Source organism: Delphinapterus leucas, chromosome 12 (genome assembly GCF_059928025.1).
Source record: "Delphinapterus leucas isolate spDelLeu-1000000601 "Yukka" chromosome 12, BTC_Dleu_Yukka2, whole genome shotgun sequence".
NCBI lineage: Eukaryota > Metazoa > Chordata > Mammalia > Artiodactyla > Monodontidae > Delphinapterus > Delphinapterus leucas.
In genome coordinates, this window is record NC_143140.1 from 13,830,309 (window position 1) to 13,848,214 (window position 17,906).

Sequence of the window (17,906 nt, forward strand, 5' to 3'; positions counted from 1 at the left end):
ATACAATGCACAGACATACACCCAATCTAAAGTTGCATTAGATTCTTGATTTGATTGGCCAAGAGCTCAAATCCTTGTGCACGCAAGGTGGCCACACAGAAAGGGGACAGAAGCTGTGTGTCTCAGCTTAGCCCCTTTTTGTTTGATGAGGGCTCTGCAGCCAGATCTGAGAAGCTTAATTCTTGCTATGACACCCACCACCCTATTATATTTGGGGATTTATATCACCCTGCAGGCAGGATTTACCAACCTGGGCAGGCAAGTGGACAAACGTCTGACCCTCTGGGTTCTTTTTTTTTTTTTTGCAGTATGCGGGCCTCTCACTGTTGTGGCCTCTCCCGTTGCGGAGCACAGGCTCCAGACGCGCAGGTTCAGCGGCCATGGCTCACGGGCCCAGCCGTTCCGCGGCACATGGGATCTTCCCGGACCAGGGCATGAACCCGTGTCCCCTGCATCGGCAGGCGGACTCTCAACCACTGCGCCACCAGGGAAGCCCTCCTCTGGGTTCTTGAGACAAACTTAGAAATGACAAGGCCATACCGACATCTGTGGGAGGACAGGAGGATTGGGGCTGTGTCCCTGAGCAATGCTTCTCCCTCTAGATTGCCAGGGCCAGGAAAGCCCCTCACCTATGTTTTCTCCATTTTTCATACATAATTTCATCCACATATGCGTGAACATGTATGAATATGGATTATCCTGTCCTCTTGTTTCCAGGCTGCAACATCTCTACAATGAAGATATTAATTTATATATGTATTTGTATACACATATTTGTATATGTACAGTCTTCTCATAGATACACATAATTGGAGACGTAGATAGTTTTTAAAATTAGTTTCCACATCATAGTCTCTATCTCTTCCAACCTGCTTCTTTCTGTTTGTTGGGGTCTATCATTCAGCTTAGAGGGTTTCCTCAGTGCCAGCCACCCTTGGCCATGTGCTCATACCAGAGCATGGGTTCTAAAAACTGCTGGAACGTTAGGAGTGAATGGTGGCCTTGCCAACCACGAGCTTTACCGTAGGGTAATCTGGATGGTTTTGGGGGGTTTTTTTGTTTGTTTGTTTTTTAATTAAGGGACCTCAACTTCACTGTCTTGAAGTCTTTCCTTGTATTCTGGTCAGATTCCCCAAAGGAAACACTTGCATTTCCTGCCAGGTTGCCAGCATTTGGGGAGCCAGGTAGGCGGATAGGGCAGTGGTGGCCTCAACTCCAACAAGGCAATGCCCATTTCTTCTCCTTGTTTTCAGTAGGCAAGCCTGAGTCTCAACACAGTCTGGGGCCCCCAGTGCAGAGATGGTCTATTTACACTTTTCAGATGATAACCCTGCCGCCTTCTGCCGGGATTAGGAAGGGGCAACTAGGCAGCTGCACAGAGCAGAGAAGGATTCCTAAGATCATTTCTTAAACAGGCTTTCATCCAGTCCCCCTTATCTTAGTTCCCCTCCTTCAGCCCCACTTCCAGATGTAACTCCTGAACGTTTTAAGGATTTTGCGATTTAACACAGGCTGGTTCTCAGCTCCTGGTGTAAAGATTTGGTTTTCTTGAGTCTGCTAAGTCATCCACACTCTGCCATCTGGTTCTCGGCTTCCAAAGGTTAATGTCGTCTCCTTTCACATTCTCCCATTCTTGTGGTTTTCTGCCTTTAAAAGTAACTTACCATTGTTTTGCAGTGATTCAGGAAAGAGTTAAAGCAGATGCATGTGTTCAATCTACCATCTTTACTCATAATAACATTTCAAAGCAACAAAGGTGACAAAGAATTGAGCCAGAGTTAAATGTAGCAATAACAACCCTTGGACCATGATGTGCCACAAAATGAATATGAAGCCACCAAAGATGCTGTTGAATTAACAGCTAGAATGAAACTAGAAAATCATTCTCAAGACATGAAAGGAAATTACTCTTCTGATATTTTTTTGCCCATTAAGAGATAACTGTATCTAATTTTTGCTTCCACATTTAAGAGATGTATGGAAAAACCCCAGAACATTGGAACCAAAAAGCGATTTACAGAACAGATTACCAAGCCTATGAGTAAAAGTTATTTAACCTGAAGGGCTAAGAGGTGACAGTCTTATCAAGTAGATGACTGATTTCCCAAGGGAAGTGCTCATTCACTACTCTTGTTTCCCGTAAGGGGCAACAAAAGGACATAAGTTGACACTGTACCAAGAAAATGGGCAATTAAACATTTGAATGGGCACTAGGACAAAAAAGTGAATTTCTCTCTTTGAAAATATTTACAAATTCTGTGAAATAGAAGGTAGACGTGGGCCAGATGACAAACTTCCGTCTCCCTATAATGTACTTTATTATCACATTAATATTAATGGCTGCATGATATTAACAAGCCCGTTCTCCAAGGAAGGCCAGCCATTGGTATCATTTGTTAGAATGACTGCTATGGGTTTGCCTTGGCAGATGGCCTGTGTGAGTTTGGTTTATGCAAGCTCCTATCCAAACTCTTCAATTTCCTGTCTCTTTAGAAAGCATAGCCAAAAACAGTTTAATTGACCAAAGATCCCTGAAAACAGAGGAAACGCAATTAAGAATACAAGTCTTTACAATTTATTTACCAGCTCAGAAACATATTATTTCAAATTATAGAGCATTGGAGTATGGTTCAGAGGAGGTAATTACCCTGTGCTAAATAACTGGTTTTGAGTGTATCTTAAAGCTAGATAATTTACAGCTAGAAGTAATTATTTAAAAGAACTCTCTGTTTTGCTAAAAATATTTAAAAGCACCCAAAGCAAGTTACTTACAAATTCAATTCCTACATTAAAGAGGAAAAACTAGTGCTATGAATATTTGTGTTTAGACATTGAAGATATTCAAAGAGGTATGTTTCAAATTAAGAAAAATTGTACTGAAATATATATCTATCTTTTAAGTGCAAAACAACAAATAATACGCACAGTTTCAAACTGTGATCACTGAATTTCATATCTTTTTATAAAACACCCAGTTTATGATGTAATATAAAGATATTCTATCTAGATTCAATGTGATGATTTGCAAAACTATATATATTAATTGCAAATTTGTTTTATCTGTTGTTACTGGAAACAAATGTATTAACATCAACCAAACATGCCCCAGGTGGAAAGTCAGGTAGTAAAAAGTTTTACTGGAAAGCTGGTGACTTAATGTCACTCTTAGGGATGACTCATCGGACCCTCATTGGTTTTCATCATCATTGTCAATCAATCCACATCAGAGATTCTGGTCCTGTGGGTACTGGCATGTTTCCATTCGGCTTGCTTTGTGATTTCAGAATGTGAGTGTAGGGTGATTGCTCTTTCGTTAATTATAGCTAATACTCCACATTTGTTGAGGCTTTTCCCTTAATGATTCTATTTGAAAAGAATTTTGGTTTTATCTCCTAAACAGTGTAGGGACCTACATTTTTTTAAACAAAATTTTTATTGAAAGCCCATTGAAAAATAGGTTTTACTCAGTAGTAATTCGCTCTTTATCAAAAAATTGTAAAACATACACATCCTGTTTAAGCGAAAAGTGTCTTTAAAGTTCAACTAAGTGAATTAAACTGAGCGAAGAGACTGGAGAAAATTGAGGTAATTCTTTACAAGCTCTATATGGTTTGGCCCTTGTTTTTTCTAACTGGCAGCTATAGATTCTAATATGTTACTGTCATTTGGTTCTTAGTTGCAGAATAAACACTAATTTAATCAGTAAAACATTTTTCTAGAAGATTTGTCTACACCAAACCTATGCTGAATTTTTCACATGAAAGGGTCATTTCTTACTACTTACTAGCTACATCTTTGAAAAATAGTTAGTTTTACAAGTGAAATCATTTGAATTTTCTTTTTAAAGAAAATATGTGAAAAGAAAAAAATGTGGTTACTTTTTTATGTCATGGCAAGGATATGCCTTCCTCCAGTTTTCTATTTTAAATCTAGTTACATATATATTAGATTTCTTAAATATGAGCTATGTAAAATATAAACAAAACAAGCAAGTTTAAATACAGAATCCAGTGATACATTGTATTTATCATGGACTTTGGGTGAATTTGCATTAATGACTACCAAAATTATCCATATAGTGGCAAAATATTGAAAATGCTTTTGAGATGAAATTTAACTGAACAATAGTCTTATGTGGGGTTAATAACCAAGAATTCTACAATAATAAGTGTAACCGTGGATTTGATTATTCAAAAAAGTAATTCTGAGAATAATTATATAACAGATTTCTAGTCATCAAATAAAGCTTATTGGCAGTTAATCTTTATAGTGCACGGCACTTATAAAAACATGGATAATAATTCTTATTGGATATTGAAATGATAATCTCTCTCTGCTCTCTCCATGATTTCTTTTTTTTTTAACATCTTTATTGGAATATAATTGCTCTACAATGGTGTGTTAGCTTCTGCTTTATAATGAAGTGAATCAGCTATATGTATACGTATATCCCCATATCGCCTCCCTCTTGCGTCTCCCTCCCACCCTCCCTATCCCACCCCTCTAGGTGGTCACAAAGCACCGAGCTGATCTCCCTGTGCTATGCGGCTGCTTCCCACTAGCTAGCTATTTTACATTTGGTAGTGTATATATGTCCATGCCACTCTCTCACTTTGTCTCAGCTTACCCTTACCCTTCCCCCTGTCCTCAAGTCCATTCTCTACATCTGCCTCTTTATTCCTGTCCTGCCCCTAGGTTCTCCAGAACCATTTTTTTTTCTAGATTCCATATATATGTGTTAGCATACAGTATTTGTTTTTCTCTTTCTGACTTACTTCACTCTGTATGACAGACTCTAGGTCCATCCACCTCACTACAAATAGCTCAATTTTGTTTCTTTTCTGGCTGAGTAATTCTCCATGATTTCTGAACAAGAGCACTTAATGCAGAAAATGTTAAAGGCCCAATGCAAAGCCCTGCTTACAGAGAACGTTTAACTTAGTTAATAATATGACTTGTTTAGGAATTTTAGGGTGAAAATTTTTATTTATATTTTCATATTTACATTTTTTGGTGTTCATTTTCCAGACCCTTTAAATGTTATGAGTTATTAATGCACCAACGTCGTATGATGTAGAGTCACTTTTTTGTTGACCCTAAGCACTGACATTTGATGTACCCTGTAGGACACGCTCACGGCCAGACAGCCGAGCTCACCCGAGGTAGCAGTCTTACACAGTCCTGCCTCCCCTCCCTGGACTTTCTCTTTAGGACCCAGATGAACAGGGTTGGGCTCCAGGCAGCCTGGTGGATGAACAAAGGGCAGATGACAGTGATGTGTCCTTGAGGAGATTTAGGACGTATTCAGGTCATAAAGGTCACATCACTCAACACTGACAAAAGATTTTTAAATGTTCTGGATAGTTTGTCAGCTTCCTGTAACTTGTGTGTTCTTAGTTTCAGCGTCTTCTTGAGGTTCACAGAAATGTACAGAGACTTTGCTGGTTTCACTCGGCCTGCAGTTGGCATTCCCTGGGCGCATACTCCTCGGCAGCAATGCTGCGTTTGTCCCTTTGGCCAAATGAGACATCCTTCCTACTAAAACCTTGGCTGAATGATGGAACTAATTGGAAATCAAACCAAAAACAAAAAGGAAAAAAGAATAATATTGAGGGTGTATAATAGAACATTTTCTTTAAAAAGCATAAGTTGTTGACAAAGTAAAGTATTAGCCCAGTATAGAAATTAAACAGTACCATGAAATCATAATGAATAGGAAGCCAGTGACCCATCTTTTCAATAAATAAACCTCTCTATCAATAATGCGGTTTTGTTCAAGGATATAAAGTGTCACATACATATGAGTTATCTATTGCTGCATGAGAAAATATCTCAAAACTGTAGTGGCTTAAAACAACAGTGTTTATTATCGTGCGTTTTCTGTGGATCAGGGACTTAAAGGGTCACTTACTTGTGCGGTTCTCTCTCGGCGTCTGTCGTGAAGTTGCTTTCAGGGCGTCAGCCAGAGCTGACGTCCTCTGAGGGCTCAGCTGGGGCGGGAAGATCCACCTCCGGGCTCACTCACGTGGCTGTTGGCAGTTAGCTTCAGCTCACCCCCATTTGGCTCTCTTCATGCCCTCACGACGTGGCAGCTGGCTTCCCCCAGAATGAGAATCTAAGAGAGAAAGCAGCCAGGAAGCCACGAGGCTTTTATGACTTAGTGTCCCCACTTGCCTTTTTTCTATTCATTAGAAGTGAAAGGAAGTTCAGCCCACACTCCAGAATAGGGGGATTAGGCTCCACCTAATTCCATTTGGAAGGGAGTGTCAAAGACCTTGTCAACATATTTTAAACCACCACCAGCACATTCACAACACTGCTGGAAAGCGGCTTAAATGTATTATAACAACCATTTTTTAATATGAACCTGAATTCTCTCCTCAAGTCATTACCAGAGGTTAATTAGGCTCTAGGACAGCGGTCCCCAACCTTTTTGGCACCAGGGACTGGTTTCGTGGAAGACAGTTTTTCCACAGACCGGGGACGGGAGTGGTTTGGGGATGATTCAAGCGCATTACATCTATTGTGTACTTTATTTCTATTAGTATTACACTGTAATATATAATGAAATAATTATACAGCTCACCATAATGCAGAATCAGTGGGAGCCCTGAGCTTGTTTTCCTGCAACTATATGGCCCCATCCGGGGGTGATGGAAGACAGTGACACCCGACGTGTGTTGCTTATGTCCAGTCTACTCCATAAGATGCAGCTTAATTGTCACTTGCCACTCACTGATAGGGTTTTGATATGAGTCTGCAAGCAGTTGATTTATTAGGGTCTCTGTGCAGTCAAACCTCTCTGCTCATGATGATCTGTATTTGCAGCCGCTCCCCAGCGCTAGCATCAGCGCCTCAGCTCCACCTCAGGTCATCAGGCATTAGATTCTCATAAGGACCATGCAACCTAGATCCCTCGCATGCGCAGTTCACAGTAGGGTTTGTGCTCCTATGAGAATCTAATGCCGCCGCTGGTCTGACAGGAGGCGGAGCTCAGGCGGTAATGCGAGCCATGGGGAGCGGCTGTAAATACAGACGAAGCTTTGCTCCGCTTGCCTGCCGCTCACCTCCTGCTGTGTGCCCAGTTCCTAAAGGGCCATGGACCCCTGCTCTAGGGTATTGTCTGCTAGATTGGCGACATCTCTGAAGCACTGAAGGCTCTCAATCCTCTGATCAACACAATTCATCTGCATCCATATTCAAACAACTTTGTACAATCTGTTTTACTTGAACAATCAAAGAAATCTCTCCACGCTCAGACCAGTTGGTAAATTAGATGTGCTTAAATTGAAAACCAAGTAATTTTTTGTTGAATTTTATGTAAAAATATTTGAAAACTTTTGACATAAAAAGTATTTCCATAACATGCATATTATTTTCCCTTTCATCAATGAAGAGAGGATGGCTGTGTTCCTGTCCCAGCTCAAGCTACCAGCAGCAATGCTGGCTGCCCAAGCTCATGGGAGGCCTGGTCCACCAGGAAAGGATGGGTTGCCTGGGCCACCAGGAGACCCTGGGCCCCAAGGTACGTCTCTGAGGACAATATTTGTTTACCAACTCTTTAACTCTCAGTATTTATAACATGCTAATCACAGTTAAGGCAAAAATTATATCTATTTATATACATTACAAATATATATTAATATACACTAAAAGTATGTATATTAGATTATATATAATATATATACTTGGTATGTGTTTTATAAATTTATATAAAAATATGTATATATAATGATTTAATATAGGATATCTTGTTAATATTTGATATTCCAGAAATAAATTTTTAACTATTATTCATTCCAGTTTAAACCTGACTGATAATTTTCTGCTAATCTAAATGTATTTAATAACAATACTTATTATGATAACAGCAATAATGTGCTTATTTATCATTATTATCTGCAAATTTCTTGTCATTTATGCCTCGCTGTTAATGTAAGTAGACAACAAGAATCTTAGTATCTTAGCATCTTAAAGAAACTGAGGAAAAAGTCTTAAGACCTGCTACTATGACTAGTGATTTGGGTCTGAAATACATTTTTGAGAAATTTTAGAATCCTTTTTCTTCTGCAAAAGTTGTGGATGGTAACTTCTGAATTTATCATGTTTCTAAATTTTTCAAAGCAAGACTTAAACTGGCAAAAAAAAAATTTGCTCCACTGATAACTTGACAAGAGACATGATCTTAAATGTAGCTTGGCTAAATTCAGCTGGCAAGAGCATTTTCTAGAAATGTGATTGGCAATCAGCAGAGGGGCCAAGGGGAGCCTGGTTTAGGAGATTCACAGCTCTGACAAGGAAGCATTAGATCCAATGAGTACGTACTGTGAGAGGAAAGGCCAGAGACACTGCTTTTCATGTGTTATTATAGAGGAACTCAAGGGCTCTCCTTGGAATAATCAAAAGCTTGTGTAAGGGAGAGAGACAAAGATGCTAATCTGGAAAGACGCAGGCACCCCAGTGTTCATAGCAGCACTATTTACAATAGCCAGGACAGGGAAGCAACCTAAGTGTCCAGCAACAGATGTATGGACAAAGGAGAAAAGAGAAAGTTAACACCAATATCACATAGGAATACAGTTCAAAATACCATATATGCAGAGAGTTATTTCCCTTTCACTAGTTCACTTTCCTTCCTACGGCTTCTCTATTTTCTGTAGGAAGGGCCCAAAGGTGATTGCCGTGTCCTCCCTCCCCTGAAAGAGGCACAGCCTTCCCCGGTCGTGGGGTCTGTTAGGATCCTAACTTCCCATTGAAACTGACAAGCCTTCTGGTTTAGCTAGCACAGTGCAAAACAATGGCAATGAATCACTCTAGTTTACCTGAACTGTCTTTTCTACCTAGTTTCTCTTAGGTCACAGAGAGTTTTGGCAGGGAATTGGAAGCAAGTGTAGAATCAGGTGTAGCCTTGTGCGTGTACCATTGTGTAAAGGGTGGTTAATTACCATCTTCTGCTAGTTGGGTCTGTTGTGAATTCAGAGTGTAGGAGACGGGAAGGAAGACCTTGATAGCCCATCTGAAGATGTTTGATGCCTCAAACCATGTGAAGAACCAGGACTGTTAACACCAATAGGAGAAAGATCTTGGACAGATGCTTCACACAGTGGCCATCTAAGGGGACAAGAGCAATGCATGGTCAGGATAGCAAGGAAAACCCTTCTGGAACTAGAGTCACCTGTCCACACAAACCCCTGTCTCGGGCTCCCTCCCATGCAGGGAAGGCCCACCTGGAAGGCCCATCTGGAAGGCTCTCGGGCAGAGGCCGTGCCAGGTCAGCAGTGTTCGTGCAGCTTTTGGAAACAAGACCTCTGTTCACCACTCATTGGCCTTCACTTCCGCAAAAGATTTCTATGGGTTTTATCTGCTGTGCTGCCGAGGAGACCTTATCTACTGTTTCCACTCCTGATGGGGCTTCGGATCCAGTTCTTTTTTTGTTGTTTTGCGATACGCGGGCCTCTCACTGTTGTGGCCTCTCCCGTTGCGGAGCACAGGCTCCGGATGCGCAGGCTCAGCAGCCATGGCTCACGGGCCCAGCCGCTCCGCGGCATGTGGGATCCTCCCGGACCGGGGAAAGAACCCACGTCCCCTGCATCGGCAGGCGGACTCTCAACCACTGCGCCACCAGGGAGGCCCTCCAACGTTTTTAAAAAGAATGTTTAGTAAAATTAACAAAACTCTTGTCCCACCGGAGGGTTCTGACAACAGACATATCTTGATTATAACTCAGGTGTCTCCTCAACGTTTGCATATCTCCTTTTCAGGATTTGTTACATGCCAGAAATGCAGCCAAAAAATAAAACTCGTGAAATATGGGAGTTTATAATAAGACTTGAAAGTCAAAATGACTCCTTGATCCATGGGCTGCAGAATGGATGTAGTGTTAGCAGGCATGAAAACAACATGAATCTTGTTGAACATTCTTTCAGCACCTGATCTTCTTGCAGTGAGAATAGATGCCAATATGATTCTGAGTTGGGTCACCTTGTTTGCACTTTTCCTAAATTCCCCAAAGGGCAATTGTTGATGCCTTTTTTTTAATTCAAAAAATTCAGTTTTAGATTTTAACCATCCTTTGGGTTTCGGATTATTGCCTTCCCACTGTGCTGTGGGAGGAGTGCTTTCCTTGGTGTCCTTTATTCCCAGCCCCCAAGAGTGGGAGTTGCTTTGGGGGGGGGGTTACTAGGAGAAAATGGATCCAGCCATTCTATCCCACATCAATTTTGCAGGGGTGGTATTGGGAATGAGGGCTCTTACTTTTGAACTTCTAAAGTTCAGCTGTTACTGGTTTGTCATGAAAGAAACCACCTGTTATGTATAAGCCAGTGGCCCATAGAGTAGTTGATATGACTGATGTAGATTTGACCCTTCACATCTGTTAGCAGCAGGGGCCTCAGGAAATGGGAGGCATATGTGTGTCAGTATGGTGACGGGTTCAGTGGCCAATTAGTGGGCCAGAACAAGCAGGCCAGACAATGTGGAAGGCTTGCAGACAGCTTGTAAGGTCCCACATGAAGAGTCATCCTCCCAAATGCCAGTAACACTCTTTTTCTGACCTCATTTTTCCAGCGTGCAAGTAAATGCACTGATTTACAATTTTAGAAGTAAATCCCTTGTGTTGAAAGGGAAATAAAGTCTAACACCTTAAAAACTCCAGCAAGCACAGTTCTTCAATGATGAGAATCTCTAGATGCTTTGGGTTAGGGCACTGCTGTTGTTTTATATTTTTTCCTACATAAGCTACACTGATATCAAACTCTCATCCTGCACCTAGGGGCCAAGAAAACACGTCTGTTTGCAGATAGACCAGCCTTTTAGTCTTTTACAAATTTCGAGAGAGGCCTACCCTAAAGGGTGAAAAGCTTAATTCTAGAGAATGGGGACGTTGTTTTTGACCTTATTAGCATTCCTATCTGAAGTGTTGTTGTGGAAAAAATATGTATAGCTGATTCACTTTGTTATAAAGCAGAAACTAACACACCATTGTAAAACAATTATACTCCAATGAAGATGTTAAAAAATAATAATAATAATAAGACCCTGGACTTCCCTGGTGGCGCAGTGGTAAAGAATCCACCTGCCAGTGCAGGGGACACGGATTTGATCCCTGGTGCAGGAAGATCCCACATGCTGCGGAGCAGCTAAGCCCGTGCGCCACAACTACTGAAGACCGCACGCCTAAAGCCCGTGCTCCGCAAGAAGAGAAGCCACCACAGTGAGAAACCCGCGCACCGCAACGAAGCGTAGCCCCTGCTCGCCGCAACTAGAGAAAGCAACGTTTTCCACATTTCCTGCGCGCAGCAACGAAGACCCAACACAGCCACAAATAAAGAAGTAAATAATAAATAAGACCCTAAGGCTTTTGGGGAGCCTTCATAAGGAATGAGCTTGGGACCTTATTAGGAAAGTTAAGAGTAGAAAGTTCTCATGTGCTTTGTGCACTTCAACATCTTTATCTGTTAATAGTGGGTCCGTATTTACCTAATGATGTGAGACGTTTGTACAAACAAGTTGTTACATTTGACAGGACACGTGTAAATGTTACCTTATTATACAAATACACAAGTTATTGTTTCTTGTTTTGTGATACCATATGCACTGAAATCCATATGGAATAATATATTTTGCATTATATTGAAATTGAGAATTGAGTTTAAATATATTTTGCATTATATTGAAATCTGAGAACTGAGTTTAAATATGTAGCTTTTAGCACCTACGTTGTTCATTTGGAATTGTGTTCAGTGTCGTTAACCCTCTTGTTAATCGGAAGTTCATGTATCTTCACTTATTTTTCTTTCTTCCTCATTTTTTTAGCCTATGATCTTAAGCCCTCACTGAGATGACTTGAGAGCCACCTTAACGAGGTGTCTGTAATAGCAGGAGCTGGGTTGAACTATATTAAATATACCTCAGGTGGTAAATGTTATTTTACTGCAGAAGTGTTTAAATATAGATTTGGAAGGGTGCTTTCAAATGACCCTAAGTCCAAACATTTCTCCTTACTGCTCACGTTTGTTAAATGAAGGTCACTTACATAAAAGAAATCCTGGTGATATTTTAAACTTGAATTATGTATCTATTTAGTATTCACTCCACTGTTCTCTCTAGGATCTAGGATTGTATTGAATCTCTGTAACATAGTTTTCAGATATAAATGTGTGAAGATAGTCCACTGGGTGGATTTTCAATATACACCTCAAAATATTTCCTGAATGTATATCAGTCTGTTGCCAGAGAACACGCTTACTTTTTTGTCTCTCTTTTTGTATATCTCCCATTTAGGCTACCGAGGACAGAAGGGAGAAAGAGGGGAACCGGGAATGGGGCTTCCAGGGAGCCCAGGTCTTCCTGGGACCTCAGGTAATAGTGATATTATCATCTTCACAGCATGAGCAAACCTCCCAAAATAGAAGCCATGCCTGCTCCCCGATGGCCCTTAGGTATCGCTGCAGGCGACACTGAATGACCCACGTTGGCTGGAGGGAGGGAGGAAAAGCCATATGTTGACCTGTGTTCTGATGGGGTCTTTTATTTCATTAGCTCCGGGCCTGCCAGGCTCACCAGGTGCCCCAGGGCCCCAGGGCCCCCCAGGACCCAGTGGAAGGTGTAACCCAGGAGACTGCCTGTATCCCGTCTCTCACGCCCGTCAGCAAACGGGTGGGAAATAACCATACCTGAGGACGACTTGATTCCCAGCCATCCCTCCTTGACGTTGGAGCTTTCTTAATACTGTCAGACCCTCACGATTCATGGGTGACTTTTTTTTTTGATGTAGGCCAGACATTAAGAGCAAAAATTGGAATCCTATTCCTATAGTAATGGTGATATCAGCCTTTTTAGAATTTTTCCAAATTCATTCCATGTGTCTTGTTTCACCATTATTATGATTTTTATTCAGAGTTTTCTTTGAAATATGCAAGCAAATCATATCATTAGTTCTTCTTCAAGAGGAAGTGACATCTTATGATTTAGCAGACTGACGGCGATGTACGTTTTATAATCTCATCAACTTGTATTTGGCCTTTGATTTCTGAATTTTACAGTTTCAGACTTACCTGAAAGTTTTCTTGGTGTTTAAATTTACTAGCATTGCTAAAAATCTCATCACCTTTTTTGATATAGTGCATTGTTCCTGCTGAACGTTTTTTGACTCCTTTTTATAGCTTAAGAATTCTTATACCATCCTGTATCCATTCTACTTATTCAGAGAAATAGATAGGCAATAAGACCTTCACTTCATAACTTATATTTTGGAAGAAAACCCAGGCGGCCGTTTTATCAGGGAGCCCAAAATCCTACCATAGCCAACTGCTGAAATGATTTTGTCGATTCTGTGTAATGAGCTCCATTCAAAGCAATCCCACCGGCATGAGTATGTCCTGCATAAGAAGGGAGGCAAGAAGTCAAAGCCCAGCACTGTGGCCCCTGCACTGAGTTTCTCATTTGGGAAACAGAAAGCTGTTTTCCCTAGAAGGTATCTGGTGGTGAAGGCACCAAGCTGTCTTTAGTACTTTCGAAGCTTAAAGGGCCTCGCAAGGTCTTTGGGCCCCTGTATCCATTACCCTTCTGACCTCATGACTCTCAGAGTTTAAGAACCAGCCATCAGAACAAAGGATGGGACTTGTAGCAACTGGAAAAGAAACCCCCTTGACCTAGAAGATGAATGTGCGGTGTCAGCAGACACATATTGCCAAGCCCAGAAGCTCTGGTGGAGAAGGATGTTTCTCAGAAGCTGCAGCAAGAGGTGCGGGGCAGAGAAGGAAAGCCACGAGACCCAACATGCAGCCGGCACCGAGACCAAAGAGTCCACGCACTGCAGGGAAACAGGCACTGCCCGGACCACGTCCTCTGGCCAGGAACGAGAATGTGTGATTGCCAACCACATGGCTAAACGGTTCTTCTATTGCCTGGCTCTACATTATTTTGAGAAACTGTTGGTTGAAAACAATGGATTTCCTAGGGCACCGAGCATGAGGATATTGCTGACGTCTAAGTGGTGGGTCCCAGGGATGCTGAGAGCGCCCAGAGCCCCCCCGCTGCAGACATCCCATCCCGAGGCCGTCGGGGCAAGCTGGGGAAAGCTGTGAGCAGGGTCTTGTGGGGAGCGTTGCTACATGAAGGCGGCTTCGTTCAAACGCACCCAGGGTTTCAACTGGGTTTCACTGTAGACGGATGAACTGCTGGTCAGGTACTGTCTACGTGGCTGTGCGTACATGCAACCTTTTCATTATTTCATGTTGAATGATGCTGTATATTTCACTTCCAAGTTTATTTATTTTCTTTTCCAAGGTCATTTTATTTATTTCAAGTGTTGTTAACTTTAAATTGATTTTCTTCTTCATTTTCTTTCCTGTGCAATACCTACAATGGTGCTGTGTTTTAGACTTGACACAATCAGAATATACATACACATTTTCTTAGTAAAATGATCATTTATCACTCCCCCCCCAAAAAAATGTACAGAGATCTAAAATCTGGTGCTATGTGTATATCTTGAGCTTTTAATTTGTGGAACTTTAATTTGTTGAATTTTCTGAAAGCTTTACAACTCCTCTGCCACTCATAAATTTACTTGAACTTGTCATAAAGCTCAACATTTTATATGTTTTCAAAGATTATTTTTTCAAATTAGTAATAGTTTGGTTCTCCTTTTGCCTCTTTGCTAATCTGGAAGTATTTATTTTAGCATTTTACTGTTTTCATGAACTTTTTTGCTATTGGTGATCAATGTATTTTTGTTTTCTTTGAGTCGATCACTTCACAAACATAAGAAGACTCGCTTCACTTTCTTGTTTTATAAATTCTGCTTATTTTAATTCCAGAGAATATGTCACGTATCCTTTCTTACAAATGGTATATTTAGGAACCTTTCTTGTTCTAAATTCCATTAAGGCTGGGCTGGTTTATCCCTGCTTCAAGAATATGGATTTATTCAGCTGGTTTGAGGAGCTGGTGCATATTACAAAGTAGAGCTGTCACAATGACACAGCCTGTTTTTTAACAACCGACACACGTGACTCAATCTACCTGGGGCGTAACCAGGGGAACAGGCTGTGTCACGTGGAGCGAGCCTCTGCTCAGCTGCCTGTGTGTCCACCGTCTCATCTCTGTACACGAGATGGGGCCAAAAGCAGCAAGAAAGCCTGAGTCCAGCTAATACAACACCAAATAAAGCGGAGATTTGGCAGTTGCCTGATTCTTTTAACAAAGAGAAAGGGGATAATTAAGGCCCCAAAGTCGGGTGTGAAAATTTCCCCTAACTGGCTTGGTGGTTGCCAATTCTCTTGTATTGTTTTTGTTTTTTCCATTCCAAAACCTTTGTTTACTTTCACACAGCTGTCAGTAATGTCCACAGCAGGGAAGAGGAATGACCACATTTCCTGAATTACCTCTTCTTTGGACTCCAGACAACATAATGTTTAAATACAAAATAATTTTGGCCATGATGGCTATTAAAAATTAAAATTGTGTTTACCCTATATGTTTGATTTCCAGTCTAACATTTTATACCAAGGTCAGTTAACACTGTCAGATAGAAATCTTTCTATGCAAAGAACAAGATATGACTTCAATTAATATTTATGGCCTTTGGAACCTAAAGGAAAAAGGAAGAATAATTCATGAGTTTGTTCACTGTTCTTTCCTACTGAAGACATTAACCATTTTTTCATAACAGAAACACAGCCAGTCTTAACCTTTGAAAGTTTTCACCTCATGATCAAAGTAATCTGATTAATGACTTTAAAGTATTGATAATCCCATATGCTTATTTCTATGTTTCATGACATTGTTGAAACTTTAAAATTGTAGTCACTTTTATTGTAGAACTTCAGTAATTATCTTAAGATGTGTTATCTGTAAAAGATGCCATTTGATGTTTGGGTTATAAAATAATGTTTTATGAGTATGTTTTAGGAGTTAAATAAGATTTAGCCTTTCTGCAGTCTTTCTAATCTGTTGAGAACCTGTGATATACCTCCTGTTGTCCACAAGATGGTGTTTAAAGCAATTTGTATCAGAAGAACTGAACAGACTTGCAGAAATACAAATCTGGAAACAGTTTAGTGGGCAACAACTCAATCAGAACCTTTGCTTTTGCACTTATTCTTTTTTACTTTTGTAAATAATTTCTTGTTAATTTATCTTTTGTTATCTTGTTTTGTTCATTTATATTTTTCTTCATTTTAAGTATCTTTATGAAGCAGGCACAGTAACTCTTGATTTGTTGGCTGTTTCAATTTTATTTCGTCAGGGGATTTATATGCCTAGTTAACTTGCAAAGTTACTATTTGTAACTTTAGTTTGTACGCTACCCTCCTATTTTAGTGATTAACATGAAAACCCTTGAGGAATCATCTTACCTTCTAAACAGAAGAGAAAGTCTCTTTTGGCAAATGAAAAGAATTTGGCTTATCACAAGAAGTAGACCATTTACAGACTTAGACAATGTCCAAATCTCCATATTGTTCAAAGTACTTAAAATTTTACAATTAGATTTGTATAATTATATTTTTCTAGAAATGTATCACTGTTTACAAAAGTAAGGTAAGGAACACTATTTTTCAAAATACCATTTAAATTTTCCTAACACTGGTAATAATATCCTGATACTGAGAACCTCCAGGTTAAGTTATATGCTTAAGTTTTTTCCAGTGAAGTCTCAGAATAGTTTTGCAGGTTTGTTCATTGCTCTCATTTTTAAATTATTTTTCACATTTGTCCGTGTCCACCTTCTTAAGACACACAAGTGTTTATTGTCACTGCTTCCCGTGTTCTTTCCCAGTACTCTAGTGTGAAGGATCAGACCCCTTTTTATACCCCTATCTCTCTCTCTCTCACGGGTTACACGGCCTTCCAAGAGGGGGAGGTGCAGACAGAATTGAATTTGTGTCTTTTATGCCTATTACTTCAAAGCAACTTAGCCCATTGAATTGTATTCATTCATTAGTTGCCAGGTAAAGGTAGCATTAATGACATTAAGTGTGTTTAACTACTAGCAGTCTCAGGAAACAAGACAAATTGATAACTTCAGTTTTATTGTGCGGTATAGCTGGAGCTGTAACCAAAACATTTCACTCAGCAAAGTCATGCCAGGGTAACTGGTCAAGCTCGTTAAATTGAATGAAGAACCAGATGAGCACAGAGACCTCATCCAGAGAAGCAGACCCAGAAGAGCAAAAATTTACCTCGAAGATAAGGCAGGCTTATAAAACCAAGCTAAGTCTAAGAAAATCTAAATGGAAAAAATGTCGTGTTCAGAACCAGCAGTGAGTGATACAGGTTACAACTCAAAGAGTTACCTACTTGCTTCACGAATTTGTCAAAAGAGAATACTAATAAAGTAGGAGGTTTCACTAAACTTGGGGGTAGTTCAATAAGCTTTGAGTTTATCCGAAGGGTGTGTGTCGCTTGACGATTAGAAGCATATGGGTATAAAGATGCTAATTACATGACAACTTTTTATCTGGCTGTATTATTTAAAGTACATTTTAGGGAAAAATATTTTTCGGTGTATTAATGTATTTAAATTCAGATTGTTTTATGGCATATTTTATAACTATTTTTAAGATTTAGGATGCATTTTTTGCCCATTTTGTTTGTTCCCTATCTTACCTCATCAAGTTCTTTAATTCAACATACTGATGTGAAGTGGAATGGCGCTAGTTTTTTGCTAGATCCCACATGGATATAATGCTTTGAGGCCTAGATTCCTGTACGTTCATGATGCATGATGAGCTTGTCCGTTATCTCAGCAATAAAGGATTTGACCCTAAATGGGGGAATTCCGAGGTGCCGTTGTTAACAGCATCTCTTCTTTGGCCGAAGGCTCACATTTCCGTCATTCTGATGGGTCTCAACCACAGGGCAACTGCGGAAGCACTCACATGCCCCGCGTGAGCCACACG

At 40.3% G+C, this 17,906-nt stretch overlaps 1 protein-coding gene across 1 annotated transcript in view; it reads left to right on the plus strand.

The window, feature by feature from the left end:
- Window positions 1-13,066, plus strand: part of COL19A1 (collagen type XIX alpha 1 chain) — a 356,054-nt gene extending 342,988 nt beyond the window's left edge. The window contains exons 46-48 of the mRNA XM_089921716.1: window positions 7,397-7,525; window positions 12,283-12,360; window positions 12,541-13,066. Coding sequence (XP_089777842.1) covers window positions 7,397-7,525; window positions 12,283-12,360; window positions 12,541-12,668 — 335 coding nt within the window. The 3' untranslated portion in view covers window positions 12,669-13,066. The remainder of the gene's footprint in view (window positions 1-7,396; window positions 7,526-12,282; window positions 12,361-12,540) is intronic.
- The last annotated feature ends 4,840 nt before the right edge of the window (window positions 13,067-17,906 follow it).